The sequence below is a fragment of the Prosopis cineraria genome, unplaced genomic scaffold (genome assembly GCF_029017545.1).
Source record: "Prosopis cineraria cultivar Desert tree isolate PC_DT_omini unplaced genomic scaffold, ASM2901754v1 PC881, whole genome shotgun sequence".
In the NCBI taxonomy this organism is placed as follows: Eukaryota; Viridiplantae; Streptophyta; class Magnoliopsida; order Fabales; family Fabaceae; genus Prosopis; species Prosopis cineraria.
This window is the reverse complement of record NW_026556206.1, coordinates 14,085-39,919: the sequence shown is the minus strand read 5'-3', so window position 1 is coordinate 39,919 and position 25,835 is coordinate 14,085. Positions and strand designations below refer to the sequence as shown.

Sequence of the window (25,835 nt, the reverse complement as noted above, 5' to 3'; positions counted from 1 at the left end):
CCAGCATAGTTTCAACTCCTAGATACTCCAGATAGAAGCCTGCATTTCAAATAAGTACAGTTAAACGCATAAAGGCATACTTAAAATTTTAGCATGCTCATTGGTATTAGAATTAGCAATACAGCAAAAATATCCTATATTTCATAGCAGTTGAATATGAAACCAATGAGCCCAAAGGAAGGAGAAGCGATTTCTTATAAAAAAAATTACCTCAGAATGCAAACAAACATACCTGCTAAGATTATCATCATCAACTTTGCCCAGTGTACAACAACACCACACCCACAACATCCTCATTGGCATAAGATGAGAAGCCTGAGTTCCTTGATAACTCTTGAGCTGGCAAACATACCACAGCAGATTCTTTGTGCTGCAGTATTTGTTCAATAATCTCATTCTCATTTCCCGGGGAGCATCTGTCCCCATCACCAATCTTGGGTGTGTTACAGGACATAGATTCCCCAATAATAACTACGAATAGGAATAAAAATCCAAATGAAACTTGCTCCTCATTAACACAAAATTAATATGGAAAAGGGAATGAAGAGCATTGTCAGTGGAAAGAGATTGAAGTTTAACACTTTGGAAGGTTATGGCATTAGTATCAACAATGAGCCATGACCATCATCACTAAAACCTTGTTTTCTTTAACTAATTGGTAAAAATAGTTCTACATTTGGGATTCTCTTAGGGTTTGTTTGTTTGGTTGGGAGGGAGGGGAGGGGCCCGGACTCCCCTCCCCTCCCCTCACCTCCCCCTCCCCCCCTCCCCTCCCCTTCCTCCTCTTGAACCAAACAGACCCTTAGTGGCAACAACAACACAGCCAATATTTTATTCAGTTATTATTGGAAAATATAAAAAACAACTAGCAACGAACAGTTTGAAGCTTACAATGATTAAATTACGCACCTCACAGAACAGGGTCACTTGTATGCCCATGACTAGGAATCCGTTTGCCAGCCAAAGATAAAAAATGCCTTAAAGGTATGAACAAATTTACCATGCAAATTTCATTAAAAAAAAATTAAAAATACCCTTGCAAATCAAGAATGGAATCATCTACTTTGTTTTTTTTCTTCCCTCAGAAAATTTTAGGCTGTCCTCATGCTTCTTGATTTTCATCCCCAACATTTGCAGATCACCTTGAAGTTTCTACAGGCACTTGTAATTATGGGAATAGTTTGTGATATGTATACCACTAAATCCATATCAGGAAACGTAATTAAAGGGTATATCTAGGATCAGATTCCATGAAATTCCATAGCTCAAATTTCTCATCCCAGTTATTCACTCCCATAGATTGAATATGAAAGAGTGAAATTCAATTGAAATGCTGACGTGGCTTTTATTTAACAGTGGATATTCAACCTACGGCAATATACAGCTGAGATGGTGAGAGTGAGAAATTTACAGCATCAATTTCTGAAGGAATTTCAAAGGATCCAAATCTGTATATATCCAAAAGAAATATGATAAAGTAATTTGATTAACCAACAACCGGTGAAAAACTATCATCCTTTTCTACTGAAAGCAATAAAAAATGATATGACAACATTAGACATCCACAACCTGAGAATGCTGGATGATGGACTCTGCCTGTGAAAAAACCTCCATTTTGCACATCATTGTTTACATCTATAGTGGTTTCATTCAAGTCAACTTTCACCAATGCTTTGGAATTTTGGACGGCCAGAAGCTGCATAAGTAGATGTTAATTGCTTGTATAAATTCAGATGATGTTTGCAATGGGGAAAATTATTGTTTGAACTCATAAACAGCCTAACTCCTAAAATCTCAAGCACAAGCTAAACATTTTAATAAAGTGATACCATAAAGGATTGGATAACGTGTGATAGACACCCTTTTCCTTTATTTTATTTAATAGTGCAACGGAAATATTTAGGAACCTGGAAGAAAACTATCCCGATATTGATGGGGTAATGCATGTCAATATATTTTAAAAAAAAAAAAATTAACTCCCTGGCATCCAAGAAAAGCAGACAATGTTGATTATGACAAACCAAATTGAGCTTCAAAACAATGGTAAAAAGCAAATGAATTTGCCGTCAGCAGTGCACTTTTTCTGGAGCGTGTGGCATGGGTGAGAGAGAAAGAGAGAGATCAATTCAATAGTCAATGAATATAAGTTACCCGTTTGGACAGAGTTTTATGTGATTATATGCTGATGAGGAAAGATAATAATATTTCACTCAAAAAGAAGAAGAAGAAGAAGAAGATAATGTCGTCCAACATGTTGCAACCATTACCTACAATGACCATAATAAAATGGAACCTTAAAATCAACATTTAATTTCTGTCACGGTATAGGTTTGGGGTTCCACTGTTCAAACCAATAACTGAAACTGTTCAAGTCCCGCAATTCAAACCACCGACTGATACCAGATTCATTGGCATTACTGACAACAATCATGCCGCAGCCACCCAATGAATATCGAATGCAAAACTTCCCATGCAACAGGTAGTTTTGGAGAAACAGTACAAGCGTTTGGGCGATTCACCATTTTCCTTGGATTCAGTTTACCAAGGAAAAGGTTTCCGTAACTCACATTTATCTGATGAAATATCCCCAAATCGTAATGATGACAAAACCAGGATTATTCAATGTGCAATTAAAACTTCTATCATAAAACTTTCTCAATAGCATCTCCCAGACCATTCCAGTGTATGTTGATACGGTAGTTGTCAGTTAAACAAACTTTATTTTCTACTTTTTGTTATGGCACAATCAAGAATAGCCCCAAAATTGAGGAGTAAGAAAATAAAAACCGCCATTGCTGAACAAAATTGTTTCTTTGATGATTTTCCGAGCATTCCAAATGATAAAAATGGTCCAAAAAAACATGACTTCTCTTTGCGGGACCCCACCAAGTCAGTTTAAAAAAAAAAAAAACAGAGAAAACTACACGAATCACTCGATACAGGATACGATTGGCATCTGAATCTGGTGCACCGATTGACCCGTTCACGGATTGATAATCTCTGAAGATTAAAAACAGACATGCATTGCAAGCCCTAAGTTTCGCCTGGTTTGGGAGAAATTCGGGGGAAAGAAAGAGGAAGAGAAGTGAACAGTAATAATTGGACACCAAGATGAAATTCGAAGCTGAAGTAGAGTGGTGGTAGCTAAATAACAGATGGAGATGAAATTGGAAAATGACGAAGAGAGATAGAGAGAAATGCACCTTGTGGGAGGGCTGATACATGACTGAAGACTGGAATATGCGGACTGGGTCTGGGTGTGCTCGTTCTTTGCGGTATGCAGCTCTAAACTTCCAAGTACGAAGAGATGGGTTTCTCTCCGTTACTTCGGTTTCTCTCCTTTATTTTCTTTCTCTTTTTTTTTTTTTTTTACTGTAAATCTAAACTGTTTAATTAATTGTTTTAAAAAAAGTTATTAAATTTAAGTTATCAAACGTAATTTAACAATTCAAATTTACAGTGAACTCTCCTTTGTTCTCTCCATCGGTCAGCGATCGTCCCTCGCGCCTATAAACGCAAAGCGTCTCTCGCCTTCTCAGCACGCCCTTATAACGTACTGTCAACCCTAAGGGAGCCGCGAAAAAAACTGTTAAATTAAATGCTGTCATAAATTCATAATTCAACGAATAAATATTTGATTTAGTATATAATACTCACCCCGTCATTTTATATAAGAATCTTACAAAATTTAGGGAGATATTAATAATGTGTGATTTTCACAAATATTTTTGATAAATTCAACTCCCTACTATCTCTCATTAATCAAAATGAAGATTGATAGGGTGTTCCTATAAAAAAAAAGTTTATTTTTTTTTTGGGCCAACAGAGGATTGCCTTTTTTAAATGCATTTGGAAATGTTACAATTATTATTTACAAAATAAAATTTTCAAGTAATTTTAACTGCATCCATTAATTTACGTGATTCAGTTAAAAAGTTCTTATAAAAAAATATATTTTATTTATTTAAAAATGTAAGACATTTTTGAGGAGTTAAATGTTAAAAAATGAAAGGTATTTTTAATCTTTTGAGATTTAATCATTACCTTTTTTTTAAAAGTGCTCCTATTGATAATGATTTTATATTTATTGTAGAGTGTTTAATAGAGGTAAATATGAAAAAATAGGATTAGTTTGAAAGTATGTAATTACTTTATTGGAGATAAAATTCGATTAAAAATGTCTCACATTTTTAAATGGAGGGAGTATTATATTATTTATGAATAAGTAAAACATGGTTATGTTATTAAAAAAATTAATGACTCATAAATATTTACATTATTATTTATTAATATCGATTTTTTTGGTGAGATATAAAATTATTATACTTATAAAACATTTTAGTGTTTTTTGTAATTTTTTTTGCTGACATGACTATTATGGTCCTAGGAAGAAACAAAGAAATTAAAGATAGTTAAAAAAAAAAAAAACAACCCTTCTTTATTTACCAGCTCAAATGTGATATAGTGCCAGTGTGTTGCAATTTTTTAATTGAATAGATTATAATTGTATTTGTTTTCCATAATTAGAGGAAAGAGAAAAGAAAAGGATAAACAGATGGGTCAAACATTAAAAAATATGAAGCATTTTTTTTAAGTTAAATGTTGAAAATTATAAGATATTTTTAATTTTTAAATGTGTAATTAATAAGTTTTTTAAATATTATTAATAAATAAATTAATTAATTATTCACTTTTAAGTAAGACCCCTATTAAATAAAAACAAACATAAAAAATGATATAAATTTAAAAAAATTAATTAATTTGTTAAAGGTATGATTTAATTAAAAATAATTTATATTTTTTAAGGAAAGAAATATGTTCATATAATTATAAATATTCCTTCTCTTTCTTTCTTTCCATTTCACTGTTTATTACAATCAATGAGAGGGATATCTTTGCGTGCGGTCCATTTGTCAATCGATTTAAATTTTGAGGTGAAAGATTGCAATTGTCAATTTGACAGCACTGATTTATAAACTTGAGTTTTTTTTTTCCAATGAAAAAAATCTTCGTATTAAGAACAATAAACGAAGTCCCAAAATATTCACATTCTAAACTTGATCATTAGCTTGGTTTTTTAGGTGGAGCTTGATTATTAACTTTTGACAGTGAAAACAGCATATTCAATATGAAGAAAGTTACATGAACATGAATTCTTTTTCCTACTTATTTTAAATATCTTTTCTTTTGGTTACGAAATTATCATGATGATTTAGTGGTATCATTACACTCAACTGACTGACATCTTAACTTTAATCATCTTAATTTCATGATAGATGTTGTTTCTTTTAAAGATTTCATTGCTAGAAAATTTGATATAATGATCAATTTCATAAAATATAAAATGATTACATAGGAAATTTAAGTTAACTTAGAGTCAGTGAGGGCAGTTGAAAATGGAGTTTTTGGCCTCAAAGCTCAAGACTAGCAATGACAATTTAAAATAGTGTAGAACATGAAGTGCAAATAAAATTATGCAAATTAAATGCTCAACATTTTACCCACAAGCGCTTGATTCAATTAGTAAGAATCATATTAGCTTCATCAGAAGTTTCAAATTCAAATCCTAAAAATATAATAACGTTTAGTGGTAGAGCACCTAAAATGATCCCGACTTGGCGCAATCCAAATAAGTATGAGCTAATAATTTTGGACACCAGATTATTTATTATATAAAAAGGGGGGAGAGAGAGAGAGAGAGAGAGAGAGAGAGAGAGCTCCCATACTCTCTACTACCAAGTAGTCGGCAAGTTTGATAAGTTCTGAGCTACAGAATTTGACCCAAAATGCTACTACATAAATTAATGCGTGCTCTATAGCAATAAATGTTCAAAACCCGCTATGCAAAAGCTATATAATGCATATTCAATATTCAGAGTGGCAGTCTTTTTTTTCCTTGTCAACCATATTCACAGGAGCTTATTCATGTAAAATTGAGCTGTCCGTTATACTGGGTTTATATTCCAACAATTGGTTTTCGATCATAGGCCCCGAGTCATCCATAATCTTCCCATATCGGCGTTGTCTTCTGCGGAACTTCTTCAGGTGCTTATCGTGCAATTCAATCACATTTCTTATATCATCCTCAAGGCCCGTTAACTTATCCCTCAGTTCCCCAATCTTAGCTATCATTTTTCTAGTCTCTGGAGTGGCAAGCACCGGACTCTCAAGAGGAAAGCATATTGAAGGATTCCTGCAGGAAAGAATGAGTAAAGTGAGTTATAGTTCACTATCATCCTTGTCATATCACAAACATCTGGAGAACTGAATACAGATGCTACTTGGAATTAGATTTGAATCATCATGTTAATGACAAATCTCCATCAATGTCAAATCCGAACACTTGTTCACTGTAAGTCAAGGGGCATTTTCCGTTTTCGCTCACACCTCAACAACACATCACCCACTGGAGAGTATTGAACACATAAATGACAAGAAATAGAAGCAGGATAAACACCTATGGACATAGTGAAGAACAGATTTAGAATCTGGCTTGAAAAGCGATAAGTTGCATTCAGTGCCTCATCAAATTAGAATGACAGATTAAGAAATGGACAAATAGATGGGATGACAATCTCAAGATCGCGCTTCCTTGATTCAGTCATTCCAATTTCGTTAACTCATTTAGTTTTCCTCCCTACAGAAATAAAAATATTTAGAAGCATGAAAAAAAGAAAAACACATGGTCACAAACACTAAATGTAGGCTCTGAACAAGATATACGGCATGAAATGCATGACAGCTGGATAATATACATACACACAACAGCCAGAGAGATATATACCCGTAACCAAGAGAGATTAGTCCACGTTCTCTTACAATGCCGCCATCTAGTGAAACAGCTCCATCCTCTATACAGGCACGAGCAGCCATCATATGCTCCCTTGTTTCATAAACTTGGAGCTTCCTGAATAGACTGAAAAGCACAGTCTCCCGGAGACCATGTCCCGTAGAAGTCCTTGTTTGCAAATGATGATCATCCAGCTCAATCATATTAACAGCATAACCCAAAAAACCTGCCGGCATACTGCCATTTGGCAAAGTAGGATATGGCAAGGTCAGCTTCCTCTGAGGGTCATGTCCTTGGCAACGCCCATTGTAAGGCCTGTCATGTACATATGCATGGGCATAACACTTTAAAATGCAGGAAAAAAAACATAGAAATTTGGCCCCAGCTCCCAGACTTGTGTGTTTCACGCTTTCATTGAAAAAGATAATCCATACAACAATTTTTTTTTAAAAATGCAAAGCTCACATTACCTTATATCTTCAAGGCACAAAACAAGGAAACGCCTACATATAACTTTTCCAAGTGTGGCTGCTTCAGCATGTAAAGCAAGTGTAGAATCAACTTCTCCACTTTGTGTATACCTCTCAAGAGCACTTGCAGCATCAAAGGTTCTACAAACGACAGACAGCATCTTATCTTCTCCAAGATACTCTGCTAATATTCTGCAGACAAGATACTTAGAACATGGTTAGAAGTAGATAGAAATAATTTTCCTCTATATCAGCAACGAGAGAAACAATGAAGGTAAAAGAGCAAGACCTGCTAAGCTCAGGGCTCTGAACAGTACCAAGAAGTGCAACCAGGTTTATTATATCGTTCATGATAGACTTCTGTGGCATTTGGTTCGGCAAGAGACTGCAGATAACAGCAGCTGCTGAGTTTTCCATGCATTGTATTCTTTCCTTCAGTTCATCTTTGGTGAATAGACAATTTATATTACTCAATTGACGAGGACCAACCTTTTCTGTGAATTAAGATAAGCACAATCAACTGGGTCATTGCTTTATTTTCCATCAACTTCTTAGATCAATGAGTCATAAAGAACCAAGCATAATCCATGCAGAAACGCACAAGAGCACAGGTGCAACAATTGAGACGGAAAGGCCCAAAATGCAAAAGGACTATTTAGGAAAATTATTCTAGACATTATCTATGTAGAGTATAATGGTGTCGTATAATTTATATAATTGATCCTACCTAGTAGAATAAGATTTCTTCTTGTTGTTGTTGGATCTAAATTATATTGACCTTTAATTGCCAAAATGCCCTAAATAAGGTTTTTTTTAACAAAAATTACAACATCAATGATGAAACTAGATATGATATATTACTTTCAATTTGATTACTCAAAAAAATTACACATTTTTTTGGAGCTGTTAACTGTTAAGTATAATTTGTTTGTGATTAGCTATATATATATACATAGAGAGAACCTTGCAACTCCAACACCTCTTGCTCTGTTTTAGCCTTGAGATTATTAAGATCAAGAAGCGTCGTTTCAATTTGTCCAATATCTTGACCAATCTTGAGGATGTCTTGAAGTTCCTGCAAAATAGATGCATCTTAATACACAACTACAGTTGCGACAGAAGATGGAATTTAATGCAATTAACATTTCCATATCTTCTTTCCATATAGTATTGTCAAAAATGGAAGTAAAGCATGTTATCCGTTTGTCAAAAAGTAGATCAAGTAAAGTCTGTAAACTGCAGGCAATTGACATTCTTTATCGATAATCTGACTTATAATACTTTGCATGTGTGTTAACTTGAACTAAAATTTTATGAGTTGTTTACTTAAATATTTTTTTTAAAAAAATTGATGGATTCTTTCATGTTCAGGCTTTGATATGTTGTCTTTGGTTAGAGAAAAGTGCGCGCGCGCGTATATTGGTTTCGTTCATCATTTCATCTTATGCATGTGAGCTCCACTTTCAATTTTTTTTTTTTATTGCCAACTATACTAACATGACCAATATAAATTAGGATCGATATAAATTAATTTAAGCATGATCCTTTTTATGTTATTATTGAATTCAATTAGGATCAATATAAATTAAAATAGAAAAAATATGGTCATTGATTCCTACACTTTAGCATGTTTTGAATAGTCTTTAGTTTCAGTTACGATATTTTAAATATGACAACAGTGTCAGATAATTCAATGGAAACAAAATTACTCTGATCCCAAACAAAGATATTTAATTCCATTAAACAAGTTTATCGTATGAGCTTTCGTGCATGTTGAAACACAGACCACCTCCCATTCCATCTAGAACGTCTACGTAAAAGGGTAAAAACATAGCTGAAAATATTTCTTGTACCTCATCCTCATTTACAAAGGAGATCACTAAGTTCTTATCTTGATTAAATGATGACAAGTCCTCCAGTTGCATCATCCTCTTATCTAAATATGGAAATTGGCTGTCATCATGCTCCACTTTTGGAGCGTTTGCAATAGGGACCTGCACCCAAGTCCAACCAATTATACCATAGCATTTGGTTAAAATTTAGAGAAGATATTATTTTTCCAACCTCAACAGTTATGTTTAGCTCTGGATACTGAGAGTGAGCGGCTGAAAAGCAAAAGGTCTTTTCATCTGGTGGAATGGATATCGCATGGACAGTGCAGCACCCGTGCTCGAAAGTGTATTGGATAAATTCCTGCGCTTGAATAGACACTGACTTGATTATAAGCATATGAGATTGGCCATCTTTATCATTGTGATGAATATCCATATCTACATCTCCATCAGGATCAACAACTTCAAAAACAAGGTTTTCCAATTGACCGCCAGCAATACAGATATCAGGCAACTGAAAAGCATGCATATAAAATTGTTCTTAAATGACAACGAAAAAATGCACATATTTAAAACCACTAGAAATAAGAACATATAAATCGTCAATATGCAACATTTTCAAAACCAACCTTGGATGCGATTCTCAATTTCCTCCTCACAGTCGAAAATTTCTGCTCAAAAACTATTTTGTCTTCAAACAGAACAGATAGGGATGCTGTACAATGTAGAACGCAAATGAGACTAGAAGTAACAAAACACAACCGCACTAATCATTGAACAGCCATGAATATCTTTCTTTCAATGAGAAACAGCCATGGCATTTTGATAGAGCTGGTGATTCCCTAAAGATTTGGACATCATTTCCTAAGGCGTATGGAAAACAATCTAGGAAGGGAAGTGATTTAAGAGAAGACTAATACCAGTAGTCAAGAGATTTATACCCAGGTTTACAACTGTCAGATTAAAATGGTAAAAGACAAGTCAGGTTAGGTGTAGCCAGAGGTATGGGCAGTGTTGGTAAGGGCAATGACTACTTTCTGGGGTGTAAGATTCATCCTTTCTGATAAGGGGTGAGAGGGTTCAGTCTCTTGAAGAGGAACTGTGTTGGGAGAGTTCTGGCCTCTCGAAAGTCCAGAGTCTGTGTCTTTTGCTTTGTTCTTATTTTGTAATTGTTATTTTGATTGTAATTTCAGTATCTGGGTGTCAAAAGAGTCGTGGGTTGGCTTGAGTTCCGTCGTAATCTGTTTTAGTTGTGCAGTAAAAGTACTATCCATCCCAAGTTAAATTCCATTTCCTTGCTGTCTATTTCTGGCTTTTGTCTGTTATTAGCTTATTACAGCTGAGGGCTCAAACAGTCATTCCCAAAACCCTCATAAAGGAAACTAGCGCAAAGATGGTGCTAACAATAGTGCATTCGGAAGTTTCAGGATGCAGGCCAAGAAATATGGAAGAAACGTTAACCCTGATCTAATGTTGAAATTAGATATTAATTGATGAGATGAATTGCAGCAAATTTATGATTTTCATACCATGTTCTCCGAAACCTGCAATCAACTTCAGTAGACCACTGAGGTCAATTTTTCCATTAGCATCAACCTGAAAATCAAAAGTAAGGGGAAAAAAATTCCTGTTAGCGATCATGCATACAATTAAATCTCTACTGTGTCTCGCCCGTTTTAGGCCAGGAACACTTCAATCCGATGCTCCAAGATTTGCACACCTTTTTTAGATAAAGAGTCAATTTTATCAAACAATACAAAAAGCAGTTTTTATACATCCCCAGAACAGAATTAATTCTTCATAAATAAAAAATATGTCGAAGATTGCTAGAGCAACGTGACCTTTCGTGTCATGCCCACATGATCTTCAATGACGAAGTTTGACAAAGACAAAGTAACCTCTGAACCTTTAGACACGTGGTTTCCATATGCATCAAACATCTTAAAGGTAAACATTAATAAAAAAGTTAGCAAGAAAATTCAAGAGCGGGACAATTACTTCCAAGTTCCAATATATTGAAAGTAGAGACTCAGCATAAAATAAAGAATGACAAATATATGGGTAAAAAGTCTATCTCCAAATTAGAGGAGCAACTTGTAAGCATTTATGAATAGGAGCTCACTGGCTACGACTTTCTGAAGTTATCCTGGGCAAAAGTATTCATTGTACCACTTGATTGCATTAATCATTAGAACGAAAAGCAATCAATGCAAGTGAAAAACAATTCCTTTCAAGATGTCAACAAATTAAGAATATATAGATGTGTGCCTGTTTCTACAGAAAAATTGAATAATTATGGACATATTAAGTTATTTTTCCGTGGTGGATGAAAATAACTATCATATTCCTACATGGTTGATTACATGTTAGTTCTCTAGTTTAACCAGCTCCACATGAGAAACAAAAACAATTAAAAACAGACATCAGGAAAAGGTAGCAGCATTCAAATTTACCTACCTCCAATACGAACTCCTTAAACACATAACCAGGAAGCAGCTGGTTTTTCACTATTGGTGACCGGAGTTCAACACGCTTAAGAGTGGAAGGCTTCACAATCACTCTTTCCTCACAATTTTTACAGCTTGATTGGATCTAGCAGGTTAAAATCCAACACAAAATATTGATTTGTCAATGACACATTTAAAATAAGAGCTTTTTTTTTTTGAAAAAAATAAAAGGTTTCCATGCCTTCTTACAAGAGAGAATGAAAACACGTAAGCACCAGCTTTGTGAAATAAATCAGGGAACTTGCATCCTAGGGGAAGAAGTATAAGCCATTAAGCCCTTTATAAGCTCCTGATGACACGCGTTCTGAAAGAATAACATCCTGGGAATTTTTGCTTTCATCCTTAAATTTGACTTCCATAGTCATCTCCGTATTGCTCTTGAAAATACCCTTCGGGTCTAACTTTTCTGCATTGCCAGGCATAAAATTTGTGGGCCTAACAACTGCCACAACATGGGTTGGGGGAACTTGACCAGCAAAAATGGGGGTATTAATAGGTAATGTCTGTAGACGAAAATGAAATGTTCCCAAGAAATTAAACTTCTGTAAGGAAAAACAAAGGAAATAAAATAGAATGTAGAAGACAGGAAATGTTGACTATTCCAGGTCCTCAACCAAAATTAGTCTCTTAGAGCCAGAGAATTCAATAATAGTAGTTCTTGAGGAACAAGGTCACACAGTCATTGAGAAAAGAGAAGGTGGAGGGTCAAAATCTAAAATACTAACCCCATCAACCTCCAATTGCTGACAATGTGGAACACTCAGCAGCTCGACAATAGCAGGAGATTTCTGTTGTTTCTGATGAAGCTGACTATCCCATTCAATGCTTTCAATAGGTACAATCTGGTACATCCGTTCATATTTCTATGTGCTAAAAAAAATCTCAAATTATGGCCAAGAAGGATAAACTTGCAGAGTAAGCAATAACCTTTCCAGAGTCAATCACGCTTAAAGGTAAGGATAAAGAACTCCCAAGGTCCAGATTTGCATGTTCATCATCCACGGAAAGGACACAGCCATTGTCATTCGGGACATCCATTGACCTGCAATATAAACACAACAAATACTGAGAAACTGACGCAAGGAATCATATTATTATTAAATAAAGTTCTTTTAATGATAACAATGACTTACCTACATATGATTCGGGCCTCTCCTATTAACAAATAAACCAAAGAGAGTCATATTCTTTATATTATGAAGAACCCACAAGTTAGAAATAGAATTTTCACAAGAATGTGATGCTACTGTCATAATGATATTATAAGCATCTCAAAAAATAATATAAATCGTCATTTCCCCCGGCAGTGGGAAGAAGTAGCTTAGAATTTGAACGACAATTTTAGATAACAATCAATAGACATACACTGTAATTATGGTAAAAATTTAAACTCTACCCCCTCCGCACCACGCATCAAGGGTTTACCATAAAAGCAACAGACATTGTATGAAATAACCAAAAGTGATATAGGATTACCTACAACTGCAAAATCACTTCTACTCTCTTTTTCGGTGACAGACTTCCGTTTATGGTTAGAGTTCAACATGAGAAAAAATAAATAATAATTTATGCTCGAGAAGATAATCACTTCTACAACTACAAAATCACTTCCATTTATTTCATAATTTATGCTCGAGAAGATATTTTAAACCATGGATATAGTTCAACAAGTTCTTGTATATTGCACTACCATGATAACTGTTCTTCTGAATATCATTACTACTTATGTTTTGAAGTAATAAATTAAGGGGCAAATATACTAACTTTCATTGCTAACAAAATTTATTTCTCGTTCATAAAATGAGTTATATGAATAAATATATATTCTTAGTATTATTTTAGAAATCAACTTTAAATTTTTAAGAATGCCTATTTATATATTACGTCCGAAACAGTAATTTATGCAGTATCGTGAAGGAAGGGGAGGGGGTGGTGCGGTCTATTATCTACGAGCTTACCCCCAGCGTCCCCTTCGAATCCATCCAGCAGGAAATATTCTATAGTTGCATAAATATTGTGGCGGCGCCCCGCGCATGCTCCCTTCAGTAATTTGATTTTCTCACCACGATTCCATGATTTTTCCTTTCGCTTCAACTTCTGATGAACCCTTACAACTGCACGTAATTGAGGCAATAAAATGATAGATAAATACAGATTTAAATACAGATTTAATCATGTCCAGAAGAGATTCCCACTATTCCATGATTTGTTTGCCTACTGCAAAAAGTTCATAAAGAAAGAAACCCATTGAAAGACATCAAGTGGAAACTAGAATATGATCAGTTAATCATTTTTAACTAACCATCAGAAGAGATGCCGAGTGCCTTTTTGTTTGGCGGGGAGACGATAATAACTGGCTGATCCTCACCAGAATCGACTTCTTCATCATACCGCTGATGCATTTGAAAAATCCAATCTTGATATTCCCTTTCCAGCTGGGACGGAGTTAACAGCTTCCCAGCTCTACGAATTTCAACTACAACATCTAGTGATTTAAAATAACTGATGAGTCCGATGTTTTCTTCCCAGCTTCCCAGAAACAAGGCAGCAAAGCTGAACTAGAGTCATGAGTAAAACAAATAAAGGGAGATTACCACTCTCTTTCTCAGGAACTTTACTGCCTATTTTCTTCAAAGCAGAGGTAAAGGGATTGTGGTGAGCTAGATCAGTCTGAAAAAACATGTATTACTTAATTGTCATTATGTACCATTCCCCGCAAATATAGTTCCGCTTGCACATATGTTTGTTGCACGTGTTGCGTGACCGTGTCAGTGAATACAGAGAAATTAATAACAAATGCATGACAAATCCAGGAAATATGAGAGACAAGCACGGTGTACAAGTATAGCTTGTATAACCTTGGATGGTGTTGGCTTGAAACCTCCGTCGGTCTCTGCAAAACACAAAGTTCTAGATGAGGACTCAGAATTTAGCAAACTAAATTAATTGCGCCCAAGAAAGCAATAGTGTGGTGACGCGGTACCTATAAAGCATTTCACCCTTAAACAACATCTCTTCAACTGGTGAGCCCTGTTCCCTTTTTGTTCCTCAAATCCATAAAAGGAAGCATATCCTGTGGTAAAGAGAGAAAAATCTCAAGAGCAATCACACGTATTCAGATTATGTCTGAAGATAGCATCTTGTACGAAAGAAAAAGCAGTTGAGGTGAGCAAATGACACACATAACAACTTCCAGCTGACTCCTTGATTAGCTACTGACTTTGGGAATGATGCCTAACTAGCCAGCTAACTTACGGTCAAATAGATCCATGTTTTCTTTAATTCCGTTTGTTATTTAAAGTAGTGATCGTTGAGTGTGACTCACAAACCCTTATCTCCAGAATCAAATCAATAATGGGATATAATAATCCATGATCAAGCATATAAAATAGCTAGGAGTATTAAGGTACAGCCAAAAAAAAAAAAAAAGATACAAACTCGAAGCCAATGATGAACTTTTACCCAACGAGCATCTGGAAGTAGACGACCCAGCCGACGAACAGAGACACGACTAAAGTTTTGGAAGTCCTCTTTAGTTTCAAAACCGTCAGCCTTCAACTTCTCCAAGACCCTCTCAATATTCTCCTTTCCCTGAAATTTAAAAAATCTTTCCTTTTTACTCTTAAATTTGTAAATTGTGAATTATAGAAAACGGGTTATGTCTCGCTTTTACCTCTCTGAATGGGAGATACACCAACCTCAGACGTGCATTTGCTTCTCGAGATGATCTTGACCCTAAAACAATGATTTTGAAGTAGAATTAAACATTGGCAATTTTTCTGACAGTCCATCAAACATTTATGTAATGAAATGGTACAAACACACGGCACATCATGGCGTATAAAAATTGAATGGGTTACCTGGACTTCTCGTGCTGTCAGAATGATGCATAGAGGAAAAATGAAGCTGTAAAACAAACTCAGGGCCATTGCAAGAGTGCCAATTGGTGATTGCAACCTCCCCACCTTCAACTTCCGTCAAATCCACACCATTAACCTGTGAAATTAGCAGGTCCAATCTTACTTACATATTAGAGTAAACTAGACAACTAGGCATGAGTCCCATGCATTACGTAAAATCCTCTCTCTCTCTCTCTCTCTCTTGGCAATACATAGGCAAGCATCAGCTTGAGAAAAACGGATACATAAAATCTAAAAAATAAATAAAAATAAAAATAAGTGTTCGAGGTTCATAACTTATAAATAATAATTGTTTTGATACGTGTGTATATCTTTTATTTTATTATAAGACACTTTTAATTATTTCATGCATTTTAAAAAAAATTCTTTTATATTATAAAAATATATTTTTATTTTTACCCTTAATTTTAAACAGCAATACAATTATATTAAGTATTTTCACGTTAATAAAAAAGGGTGAAATTAAAATTAAAAGCTGAGAGAGTATGTTATATATTGACAGTTTATTGTTGTTATTTTATTGCTCAAGTATTTTGGTAATCATGCATTGCAAGCTCATCTTGACTTTTTTCTCATCCACAGCTAGTCGTATAATTTTAAGATTTACATACGATCTCATATAATAAATGAAAGGGTGTAAAACTAACCATATCTTTTTTTAATACAAATTAAGGGAGGCAATATGGTAAGAGAGCAGAAAATAAATCCAAAAATAAAACCTCGTAAAAAATGTTTTGGTAGACTAAACTCCGGTATTTGTAAGAATCTTATAATTAATGTGACATTTTAGAGGAGTATTTGGTCAGCTGCCATTAAGTGGAAAAAGGAATAGAATGACAAGACAGGGAAAATGCAATTAGATTGCATCCAATTCTTATGCATCAATTCTGACAGATTACTGAATTTCATAACATTGATTTGATAATGAGCTATTGAAATAATAATGCTAACGCAAGAACCTGGAACTCTATTGGTGTAGTAGTCTTCCTTGTCTTAGACATGTCATCACACTGCAGGAAAGGATTGCTTTAGTAGACAACAGATAACACTGTACGACCATCTTAATGTCAATGATTCTCGTTATAAAGCCAAAGCAGCATATAAGCCAACAAAGGATTTCCTCCGAACCTGAATGTAGGGGAAATATATGTCCTTCAGGTGGCACTGAAGTTTGGAGAGGTTACCCTTGAAGTCTGAACAGAAAATCTCAACCTGCAAATAAATTTCAAATTATTATAACAACCAACTGAATTTGCATGGCCAAGAAAATATTTGATGTTTAAACTAGACGCCCAAGTAAATATAAAATGAAGAGAAATAAGGGCAATTTTGTCAGATATGCACCTTCATACTATTTTATGACTCGTTGATAAATAAAAGTATATTGATAAGACTTGTATAATGAAACTGCAGCATATGATAAAATATCCTGATATCAAAACATTCATAGGCACCAAACGTTTTTATGAAGTTTAGGGAGCGCATCATCTCAGAAGACAGAAGATTAATTACCCCCCATTCTCGGGGAAAAAAAATTAATCAACAATGACGGCAAAAATAAAGGGTTTGTGAAATCAAGGTCAGCGTCGAATGTTAATGTTCTGAATAAGAACATCCGCGAGCGAAATGCGGGTATTGTTTATCCTAATTATCACAACGTGGCAAAAGAGAGTTAAATTTCATGGATACAAATTATGTACAGGAGTAAATAACTTGGCGGGAAATAACGACTAACTAATTTACAAAACTGTTTTCAATGAACTCTGGTAAAAGTTATCCGAATCTAATACTTACATTCATATGTAATGTAACATAGAAGCAAACAGAAAAGGATATGAAACTTGATATGAAACTTATAAAAACCTAGTTAAATAAATGATCAGGTGGTGGCACTACTTCTAAGGCACAAAAAGTGGCAATAGACAAAATTTGAAGTGTTCAAAAAGAAATTCAAAGTGTCATAAACGTGAACTGTTCGTGTGCGTAGAATAAGACAGCTCACTTTCTAAAATATTTGTCGCATTTGAGAACAAAAGTCAAATCCCCAGGGTTATATAAAAAGAAGAAAGGGGAAAAAAAACGAGGAGAAGAAATAAAAGATCATGGGCACTAACTACCTTTGTGAAACTGCCATGATTTGAATCCCTGACTTCTTCCTCTGAGGGATCCCTGATGCCACCATCAGTCTAAAATGACAGAAAAATAAACAAAAGTAACGGAATACCGTTTGCTAACATCCCAAACAAATAGAAGTATGCACAAAAAAATATTGTACTGATGAGGAATCATGATTACCTTCCAAGTTAGATCGGAGTTAGACGGACTTAGCAAAGCTTCTCTCTCAAGATGCAACATGTAGACTTTCTTGATGTGTTTTGTCTTGGAGGAAACCACGGTCCGCCTATAAAAGAATAAAATATAGAGGATAGGGGGGGGGGGAGATAGGAACTCAGAGTATAGAGTGCTTAAACAAAAACACAGGTGAAAAATGGAAATTCGTTTAAAAATTACCGCCCCAAATGCATAGATGCAATAGGTCCACCGTATCCAAACATCCCAAAATAAGGCTGCACAGTCACCCCAAATAAATGGAGAAAGCTTAGAAGATGACACGCATGGGCAAACTTAAGCTACCATTGTGGCAAGAATGTAATGAATGTCGGAGCACAAATTGTAATCCACAAAAATTATTCAATAATCCCTATTACTAAGATACACCGTGCAGGAATATTAGAAGGCCTGCCCTGCAGGCTACAGGATAGGAGTAGTCAGACTGTTTAGGAAAATTTAGGAATTCAGGATGCAATTAAAACAAAAGAACAGAGAGTCCTGAAAATTAATGGTACCTTCAAATATGGAGGTTTCCCCCCTATAGCGAGTGATTTATATGATCTATGAAGTGAAGCGCCCATCTTACCCCTGAGAAGAAGAAAAGAATTCAAAATAAAGTGAATGCGTAAAACAATCTAAGATTTTTATCTCCTCAAATCTGATTCTTATCCTGGAAAGTCAATTTCAACATGGGAGGCAGCAAATACTCGTATAGTTTTAAATTCCCAGATCACACAATAGCAATTTCAAACACACGAGTATATTGAATCAAAAATTAAGACTGGTTTCAAATCTCGGTATTCCATGAAACTTATAGCACAGTTTGAACATAGGTCCCACAACTTTTTCTCCTCTAGTCCCTAATCCTAACACCTGGGCACAGAGTTATGCGGCCTTCAATAACGTTGTCCGTGTCCGGAAACAACCGACTTGCAAACATCGCAATTTTAAGAAATTCACAAAATAAAAAATCACATACCACTTCACTAAGGAATTTTCATCAGTGTCATCCATTCCGGAGCCAGTGTCAAAGATTGAAATCTTATCCCCATCCAGATCTATTCTGCAAATAAAGAAAAATGAACATCACCGTGCTAAGAGATCAACCAAACAATAGCACATTAATTAGGTGCAATCATCAGGCAATATTTATTCAAACAAATACAACTACCAAAACCGTAATTATTAATTCCCTAGCATTTGGTTACTTGGTTAACGGTGCAACTTCCCCGTAGCATCACTGTATCATGCTACAGAAACAATTTTCATGCAAGTGTAGCTCATGTAATATGCAGCATATAATTAAAACAACAACAGCACAAACTAATTTGAGTATTTTGCATAAGCTACGACCATTCTCAGAGCATGATATGAGATGACTGGAATGGCATGCTCCTCTCTTGAGCTGTTATACGGTTGACAAAGAAACGGAGAAGATGACAGGGAAATCAAAGGTATAGCTCAATGATAATTCCAATGGTGTTGCTTTTGATGACAGGGAAAGTGTTAGTTTAGATGTGATCATCAGATTAAGCTTAAATTCAAATATTTTTGTTAAGCATAAATGTATTTTATGATTTAAAAATGTAATGCTATAATTTGTAAATGAGTATTATATTATGTGTTGCTAAGAAGTTTTTAACGTGATTTTCACTTTCTATATATATTAGTTATTATCAAATAAATTTTGAATTCCTTTTCAAATCGTATACTATAGTTTTATGTAATTTGTGCAGAACAAAATGCTTAATAATATTATACTGTATTGCTTCAAAAAAAAAAAAAAAAACACTTAGACAACGTAACTTGGTGCAATTTGATGCTTGAAAACTGGAAAATCATCAAACTGCTGGCATACCTAACAAGTCTTCTCTCATTTTCCCGATTATACCACACAGCTTGCAATGAATTATCCTGATATATAAACAGAAGTGTCGGTGTCAAAATCTTCAATATTGCATTTGGAAATAATGAGTTTATTTTCTCAGTTGTGTCAAAGATCTCACAATCAAGTCTGCAAGAGCTGTTTCGAAAGTGTATTCTTCGGGAAGCTCCAACAGCAGATTAGTATCTGGTGTTAAATCCCACATATTCTGCATATTGAACACGACTTTAACGTACGTAGCATGGAACAAAGGATGTTCAGAGAAACCAAAACCATAATCTGATTACCGATTTACCGTTTAAAATATACACTGAGACAGACAAGCCTAGGAAACAGAAAACTAAGGAACATGAACAAGAAAAGTCCTTATAGAATACGAACCTTGAAAGTGCAGGCAATGTCACCGCACTCATCCTAATTCAGAGAGATTAAAAACGCATCATCAGCAAGTAGGAAAAATAACGCCATCAAGCGTAACATAAATTTAAAGAAAGATAATTGCATAAAATCCTAGGGATGTCTGCAAAGTGATAGAGCTAGTTATTTTTTCCCTAAAAACAAAAACTAAGAAAGATCAGGATCCCGCAATTTCAATTCTGTGCTTGACCAGTTCGGTAATAAGATTTTAAACCGGTAAACCTTTCCAATGACGCCGTTGTTGTTGTCGTCGTCGTCACTTATGTATACTTTTCTCTTTCTAGAGCCCCTATATTTTTTCAATGACCCTTCCATAACGTCAAAGCCTTCGAATCTGTAAACAGACGAACAGAACTGACAGAAGTAAAGAACTTCTAATTATTTTCCCTGAAATCGTTGGAGCGAACAAGTTGATAACATAAACAGTAGAATGCTTTCGAAATCATTAAAAACCAGCACGTCCTTGGATTTTCGATATCTACTTTGCATTTAATGTACCCACGAAAAAAAAAAAAAAAAACCGGCTTTGCATGACTGCCAGGTGCAAAAGCACATAACAGTCAACCTCGAAGAATATATTCACGCAAATAAAAATACAAACAAAAAAATAATGGAAACTAATAGAGCTGAATAAATTATAAACAAACGACCCTGACTGAGCGTCTATTCTCATTTATATGAAAGAAAGAAGCTCTGTTTTGAAGATTAAAAAGACTGAAAACAAAGTTTCATACAGTTCAACAAGGGACACTTTTGGATACAGCTCGATCGTCGCGGGGCACTGAAGATTTTGCGAAGAACAACGCAGAGAACGCTATGGTTTTATATATATTGCAGAGAGAGAGAGAGAGGTCGGAAGAGCAAGCAACGGTTAGGAAAGGGGCGAGTGACTGAGGGAGCATTCACGGCAATGGGAAGCGAAGAGGCACTAAAGCACTGAGCTGTGTGTTTGCGACCCTGGTATGATGGAATCGGGAACGTCCGCGCATATCATGCCCCTCGCGCAGAAAAATAAGGTGGGGACCACTGGTGTCTGGGGACACTTGGTTTTCAATTTTTATTTTTTTCCCGCAACGCACTTGGACTAATCGAAGAAACAAACGGCCCAATAAAATACAGACAGACACGCGAAAATAACATATTATATCATGTTATAATTCTATTTGTCAGAAAAAAATTAGGCAGTAATTGTTAAAAATTTCGGGCAAACTGGTCTGGTGTATAAACTCCTCCCCCCGTTTAAATATACAATGTATTTTTAAAAAAATTAAATAATTAAAATTAAGATATAATCATTATTTTTTTTAAAGTGTTTCTATTAATAATGACTTTATATCTATTGTAAAGTGTTTAATAGAAGCAAATATAAAAAGATAGGGTTAATTTAAAATTAGGTAATTATTTTATTGAGAAGTGAGATTCAATTTAAAATGTCTTACATTTTTAACGGAGGGAGTATTATATTTAATATAATATAATATAATATTTAATATTTAATGAATGGTACAGAACATGCATGGTTTACGTTATTGAGGAAAGGATTTTTAATGTTTTTATGAAGTAATAACCCTCCTGTATGTCAGCATACTCTTCGGACTAAATTAAAATACATTAATATAAAGTGTTGATAACTCATTCATGATATTCAAAAATGTTAAATTTTTTAAAAAATTATATCTTCTTAATTTTATCATCATTAGATATTCTATATAAGTAATTTGATAATAATAATTAAAATTTTAATGCATTATTTTTTTTGAAAAAAGTTATAAATGATATGGGGATATAGTTAAAAAAATAATTATAAAAATAATACTTATTTGTATTTTGGATCAAATAAAATTTTAAAAAAAAAATGCCTTATATTACAATATGAAGAAAATATCAATTAGGCAATTATCATTACCAAATGATATTTTCCAGTAATGGGCAAGCTTCAAGGTGACTGAGGGGGCTAGGTTGTACCTGTAAATACTAAATAGAATCATAGAAAGACCAACGAAACAGCTATAGTGGTCCCAAAAGGCAATGGTCTTGCTTCTCTCGTAATTGTAACATAAAAAAAGAAAGTATAAATCATGGCATTAATTTTTTTTATAAATTTTCTCTTTTATCCTATTAAATATTGGTGAAAAAAAAGTATATCATTAAAATATATATATATTTAATAAAGGTAAACTTAAAAGTTTATTAAATTTTAGATGAAAATAATAAGTTTAAAATCTTTCATATGTTAAAAGTAATTTATAAATATTATTAGAGGGAATATATTTACATTTCAATTTCGCAACCATCAATTACCTGCTAAAAGCGAAGCCACGAGAAATATCAAGTATGTATGAGTCTTCACCTAAAAGCACACCATTCCCCCTGCTCTTATCTTTGTTTTTTTGGATAAAACAGCAAATTTAGTTATAAATTATTTTTTTAAGAGTATTTAATAGCCTAAATTATAATCACAAACTTTTAAAAATGAAGCATCCAATAGCCCGCCGTTAACTTCAACTAACAAACATTATATGAGACCTATAATGACACATGGTACGACACAAGCACAACACATCAGCATGAAAAAGGTGTAAATTTAACCACGAATTATTTTTCGAAGAGCACTGGATAGCCTCTATTATAAAAAAACGGACCATCCAACACCTTCCCTCAATTTTGACCAAACATTGTTTATTTTCATACTTATAAAGCCCACAAAACATTAATCTCTTCAATTTTCTTGCATTTGTTCTCAATATAAGCTTTAAAAGGATATGTTCAATGAGTTCTTATCTAAAGATATTCACAAGGACAATACAAATAAAGTAGAAGCTGGATTTATTATGCATGTAAAAAGTTTGATTCTAACTTAATTTAGTCATGAATTATTTTTTTTATTTTGTTAGCGTCGTCTTCGTGAACATCTTTAGACAAAAACTCTCTGAACCTCTTCTTTTCAAGTTGAGATTGAGAACGAAGGCAAGAAAATGGAGAGATTAATGCTTTATATACCTCATAAGTTTGAAAATAAATTGTGTTTGGTCAAAATTGAGGGAAAGGTGTTGGATGATCCATTTTTTTATAGTAGAGGCTACCCAATGCTTCTCAGAAAATAGTTACATAATGTACGTTAGCTGAAGTTAATAATGAGCTATTGGATACTTCATTTTTAAAAGCTTGTGATTTATTTTATGCTATCTGATAATTTAGGCTACCAGATGCTCCTAAAAAAATAATTTGGGGCCAAATGTGCACTTTTACCCTTGTTTTTTGGGTGAAAATTAAAATACATTCATAATCAAAAATATGAAAATAAAGTCAGCGACTATGATGAGAGTCAAAAATCAATCATCATCGACCGTCTTTCAACAGCCAAGATGGTGGATAATCAAAAGAGCAAAAAGAGACCTCAACAAGATGAGCTTTTTCAGCTAGGTGATAAGCAGTATTAATAACATCCCTATGAACAAAGCTAATTGTAATAGACCAATTCCTATGAATTAAACCGACAGCATGAGAGATGAAGTTTTGAAGAGGATTATCGACGTTGGTGCCTCTAGTTATGAGATTTATAGCTTCAAGGCAATATGAATAGACTTATATTTTCTTGAAACCTTGATTCTAGCATAGTTCAAAGACTCGTGATGATGCCTATTAATTTAGCTACAATCGATGGTAAACTCCCAAGCTTGAAGCAAAAGCCCTTTACCCAAGTACCATTCTCGTCCATCATGTGCCCTCACAAGTAGCCATTCCATTTGCATGTACAAACCCATCCACATCAACTCTTATATAACCCTTTTCAGGAGGGCGCCATTTGTTAACATTGTTGTGTGGTGTTTTATGCAAGTTCATTTTACTCAGCATGTTAATATTAGGCAAAGCTTTCCAAATGCACTTATTTGCATCAACTCTCATAATAGGTTCCTCCTCTCCAAATAGGTTTGCGCATCTAGTGGTCCATATATAGTTCCCAGCATAAGTGAAGGTGATATGCCAAGTGACCTTCCTAGAAGATTCATAGCCCAGATCGTTCTTGGAGTTCCATTTAATCCAATCAAGACCTTGTAGTCTCATGAAAGCACTCCAATATTCCAGTTTGATGATCTGTCTCTAAGCATCTCGTGCAATTTTATAATCATGGACTATATGCATGTTTGTCTCCCCTTCGTTACAACCAAATGGGCACAAGCTTGTTGTTGTTAATCCCCTTTGTTTCCTTAGTTTTGTGGTGTGTATTATGTTTCTCCCTAAAAACCAAAGGAAGTTTTTCATCTTTTCCGGGATGCACCATCTCCATATTTTTGTCTATATGTTGCCTCTATTACTACTTGTACCTGCCAAATGAAATTCATATGTAGATTTAATGTTAAAATAGCCATCAATGGATGATTTTCACACAAATTTTTTTCCTCCCTCTCAAGACATTTGGTGTGTAGAGCTAGTGATTCTACTAATGATGGTGAAGTTGAACCAGTTTGCCATTTTGTTTATATCCCATGTACCATTGACAGCGATGAAATCATCAATATTAGCTTCACGATCCACAGGGGGATTAGTGCTTCTCACAAATTTAATTAATGGAGCACTAGCTGCAAACCAATTCTCATACCAGAATTTGGTGTGTTTACCCAGATGGCATATTTGGTTAAGCCCCTCAATGAATTTATCCCACATCTTGACTATGCTTTTCCAAGTTTTAGAGCAGTTCTTCCTTTTTATGATTGATGGTACATCATTTTGTCCACATTTATATTTTGATCTTAGTACTTTCAACCATAGCACTTCAGGATTAGTGACCAAATTCCAGCACGACTTGAGTATAAAAGCTTGATTTTGCCTTTGTAAATCTTTGACCCCCAATCCTCCTAATTCTTTTTTGCACTTAGCCGCATCCTATGAGACAAGATGAATCTTTTTTTCTCCATCACAACTTCCCCGCTCTTATCTTCGTTCACTATTCTCGCTACCTTCAAATACAAGCCACCATCAATCTACCTACCCACTTCTCTCCAATATTCAGACAGCATCCAATTTAATTAAATTAAATTTGATATTTAACTTTATAATTTGATTCAAAAACATATAGAAAGATAATTAAGATGTCAAAACTAAATAATGGCCCTAACAGGCTACCACCGCCAGGTAAAAAAATAAACAACCTAATATTATATCAGTGTTATATTTATGGGAAGGTAACTTGTTCTCAAGAGGCGGCAGATAGGATTTATAATTCCAATATAGTTTGCGTGGGCCGCTGGCTAGACGTTAGGTCCTGAGGTTGGTGGGGATTCAATGTCGAGTTCAAATTGTCCAAAGATGCATGCCGAGCCCAAGATCACTTCTGGATGTGTTTACTTGGATAGAATTTATTGCAGAATTAAAAAAAAGTTAAAAATTTATTTTGATGAGTGTTTTTATTTAATTATGTTTAAAATTTTTTTTATTCTTGTTTTTTTAAAAAAATAGAAACAACTTCAAATTATTTCTTTCTTATTTTTATAATAAATTATATTTGATTATCGAAAATTATAATTACTTTAATCAATTTCTATTATTAATCATCATCATTAACTATTTATAATTATTACTATCAGTCTATTTTTAATTTTAAAACTGTTTTTTAATTGATATAATAAAAAATATTTTATTTTATTTTAAAAAATAATTTTAAAATTTGTATTACAAAATAGTT

General features: G+C 34.2%; 2 protein-coding genes across 3 annotated transcripts; both read right to left on the bottom strand.

Moving 5' to 3' along the window:
• Positions 1 to 1,086: 1,086 nt before the first annotated feature.
• On the bottom strand, positions 1,087 to 3,494 carry LOC129298672 (uncharacterized). 2 transcript variants are annotated; one of them, XM_054937091.1, is made up of 4 exons: positions 3,204 to 3,494; positions 2,925 to 3,044; positions 1,570 to 1,696; positions 1,087 to 1,152 (listed from the first exon to the last, which is right to left on the bottom strand). In XM_054937091.1, the coding sequence occupies exons 1-4, from the start codon at positions 3,222 to 3,224 to the stop codon at positions 1,139 to 1,141; spliced, it is 282 nt and encodes a 93-aa protein (XP_054793066.1). In that variant the 5' UTR covers positions 3,225 to 3,494; the 3' UTR covers positions 1,087 to 1,138. The 2 variants fall into 2 exon arrangements, 1 of the variants encoding a protein (XP_054793066.1); XR_008590408.1 differs by lacking the exon at positions 2,925 to 3,044.
• Positions 3,495 to 5,794: 2,300 nt separating this feature from the next.
• LOC129298673 (structural maintenance of chromosomes flexible hinge domain-containing protein GMI1-like) lies at positions 5,795 to 24,217 on the bottom strand. Its single transcript, XM_054937092.1, is given in 37 exon segments — positions 5,795 to 6,193; positions 6,785 to 7,105; positions 7,261 to 7,452; positions 7,550 to 7,754; positions 8,224 to 8,335; positions 9,114 to 9,254; positions 9,325 to 9,606; positions 9,722 to 9,807; positions 10,622 to 10,688; positions 10,934 to 11,032; positions 11,550 to 11,684; positions 11,789 to 11,853; positions 11,856 to 12,102; positions 12,325 to 12,441; positions 12,527 to 12,641; positions 12,733 to 12,754; positions 13,558 to 13,713; positions 13,902 to 14,084; positions 14,194 to 14,269; positions 14,458 to 14,492; positions 14,583 to 14,652; positions 14,655 to 14,672; positions 15,062 to 15,190; positions 15,273 to 15,334; positions 15,460 to 15,595; positions 16,479 to 16,529; positions 16,648 to 16,731; positions 17,637 to 17,705; positions 17,815 to 17,920; positions 18,031 to 18,086; positions 18,366 to 18,438; positions 18,830 to 18,913; positions 19,709 to 19,764; positions 19,857 to 19,943; positions 20,117 to 20,149; positions 20,375 to 20,486; positions 23,913 to 24,217. Coding segments are annotated over 37 exon segments (4,461 nt in total). The 3' UTR covers positions 5,795 to 5,919.
• Between the last annotated feature and the right edge of the window lie 1,618 nt (positions 24,218 to 25,835).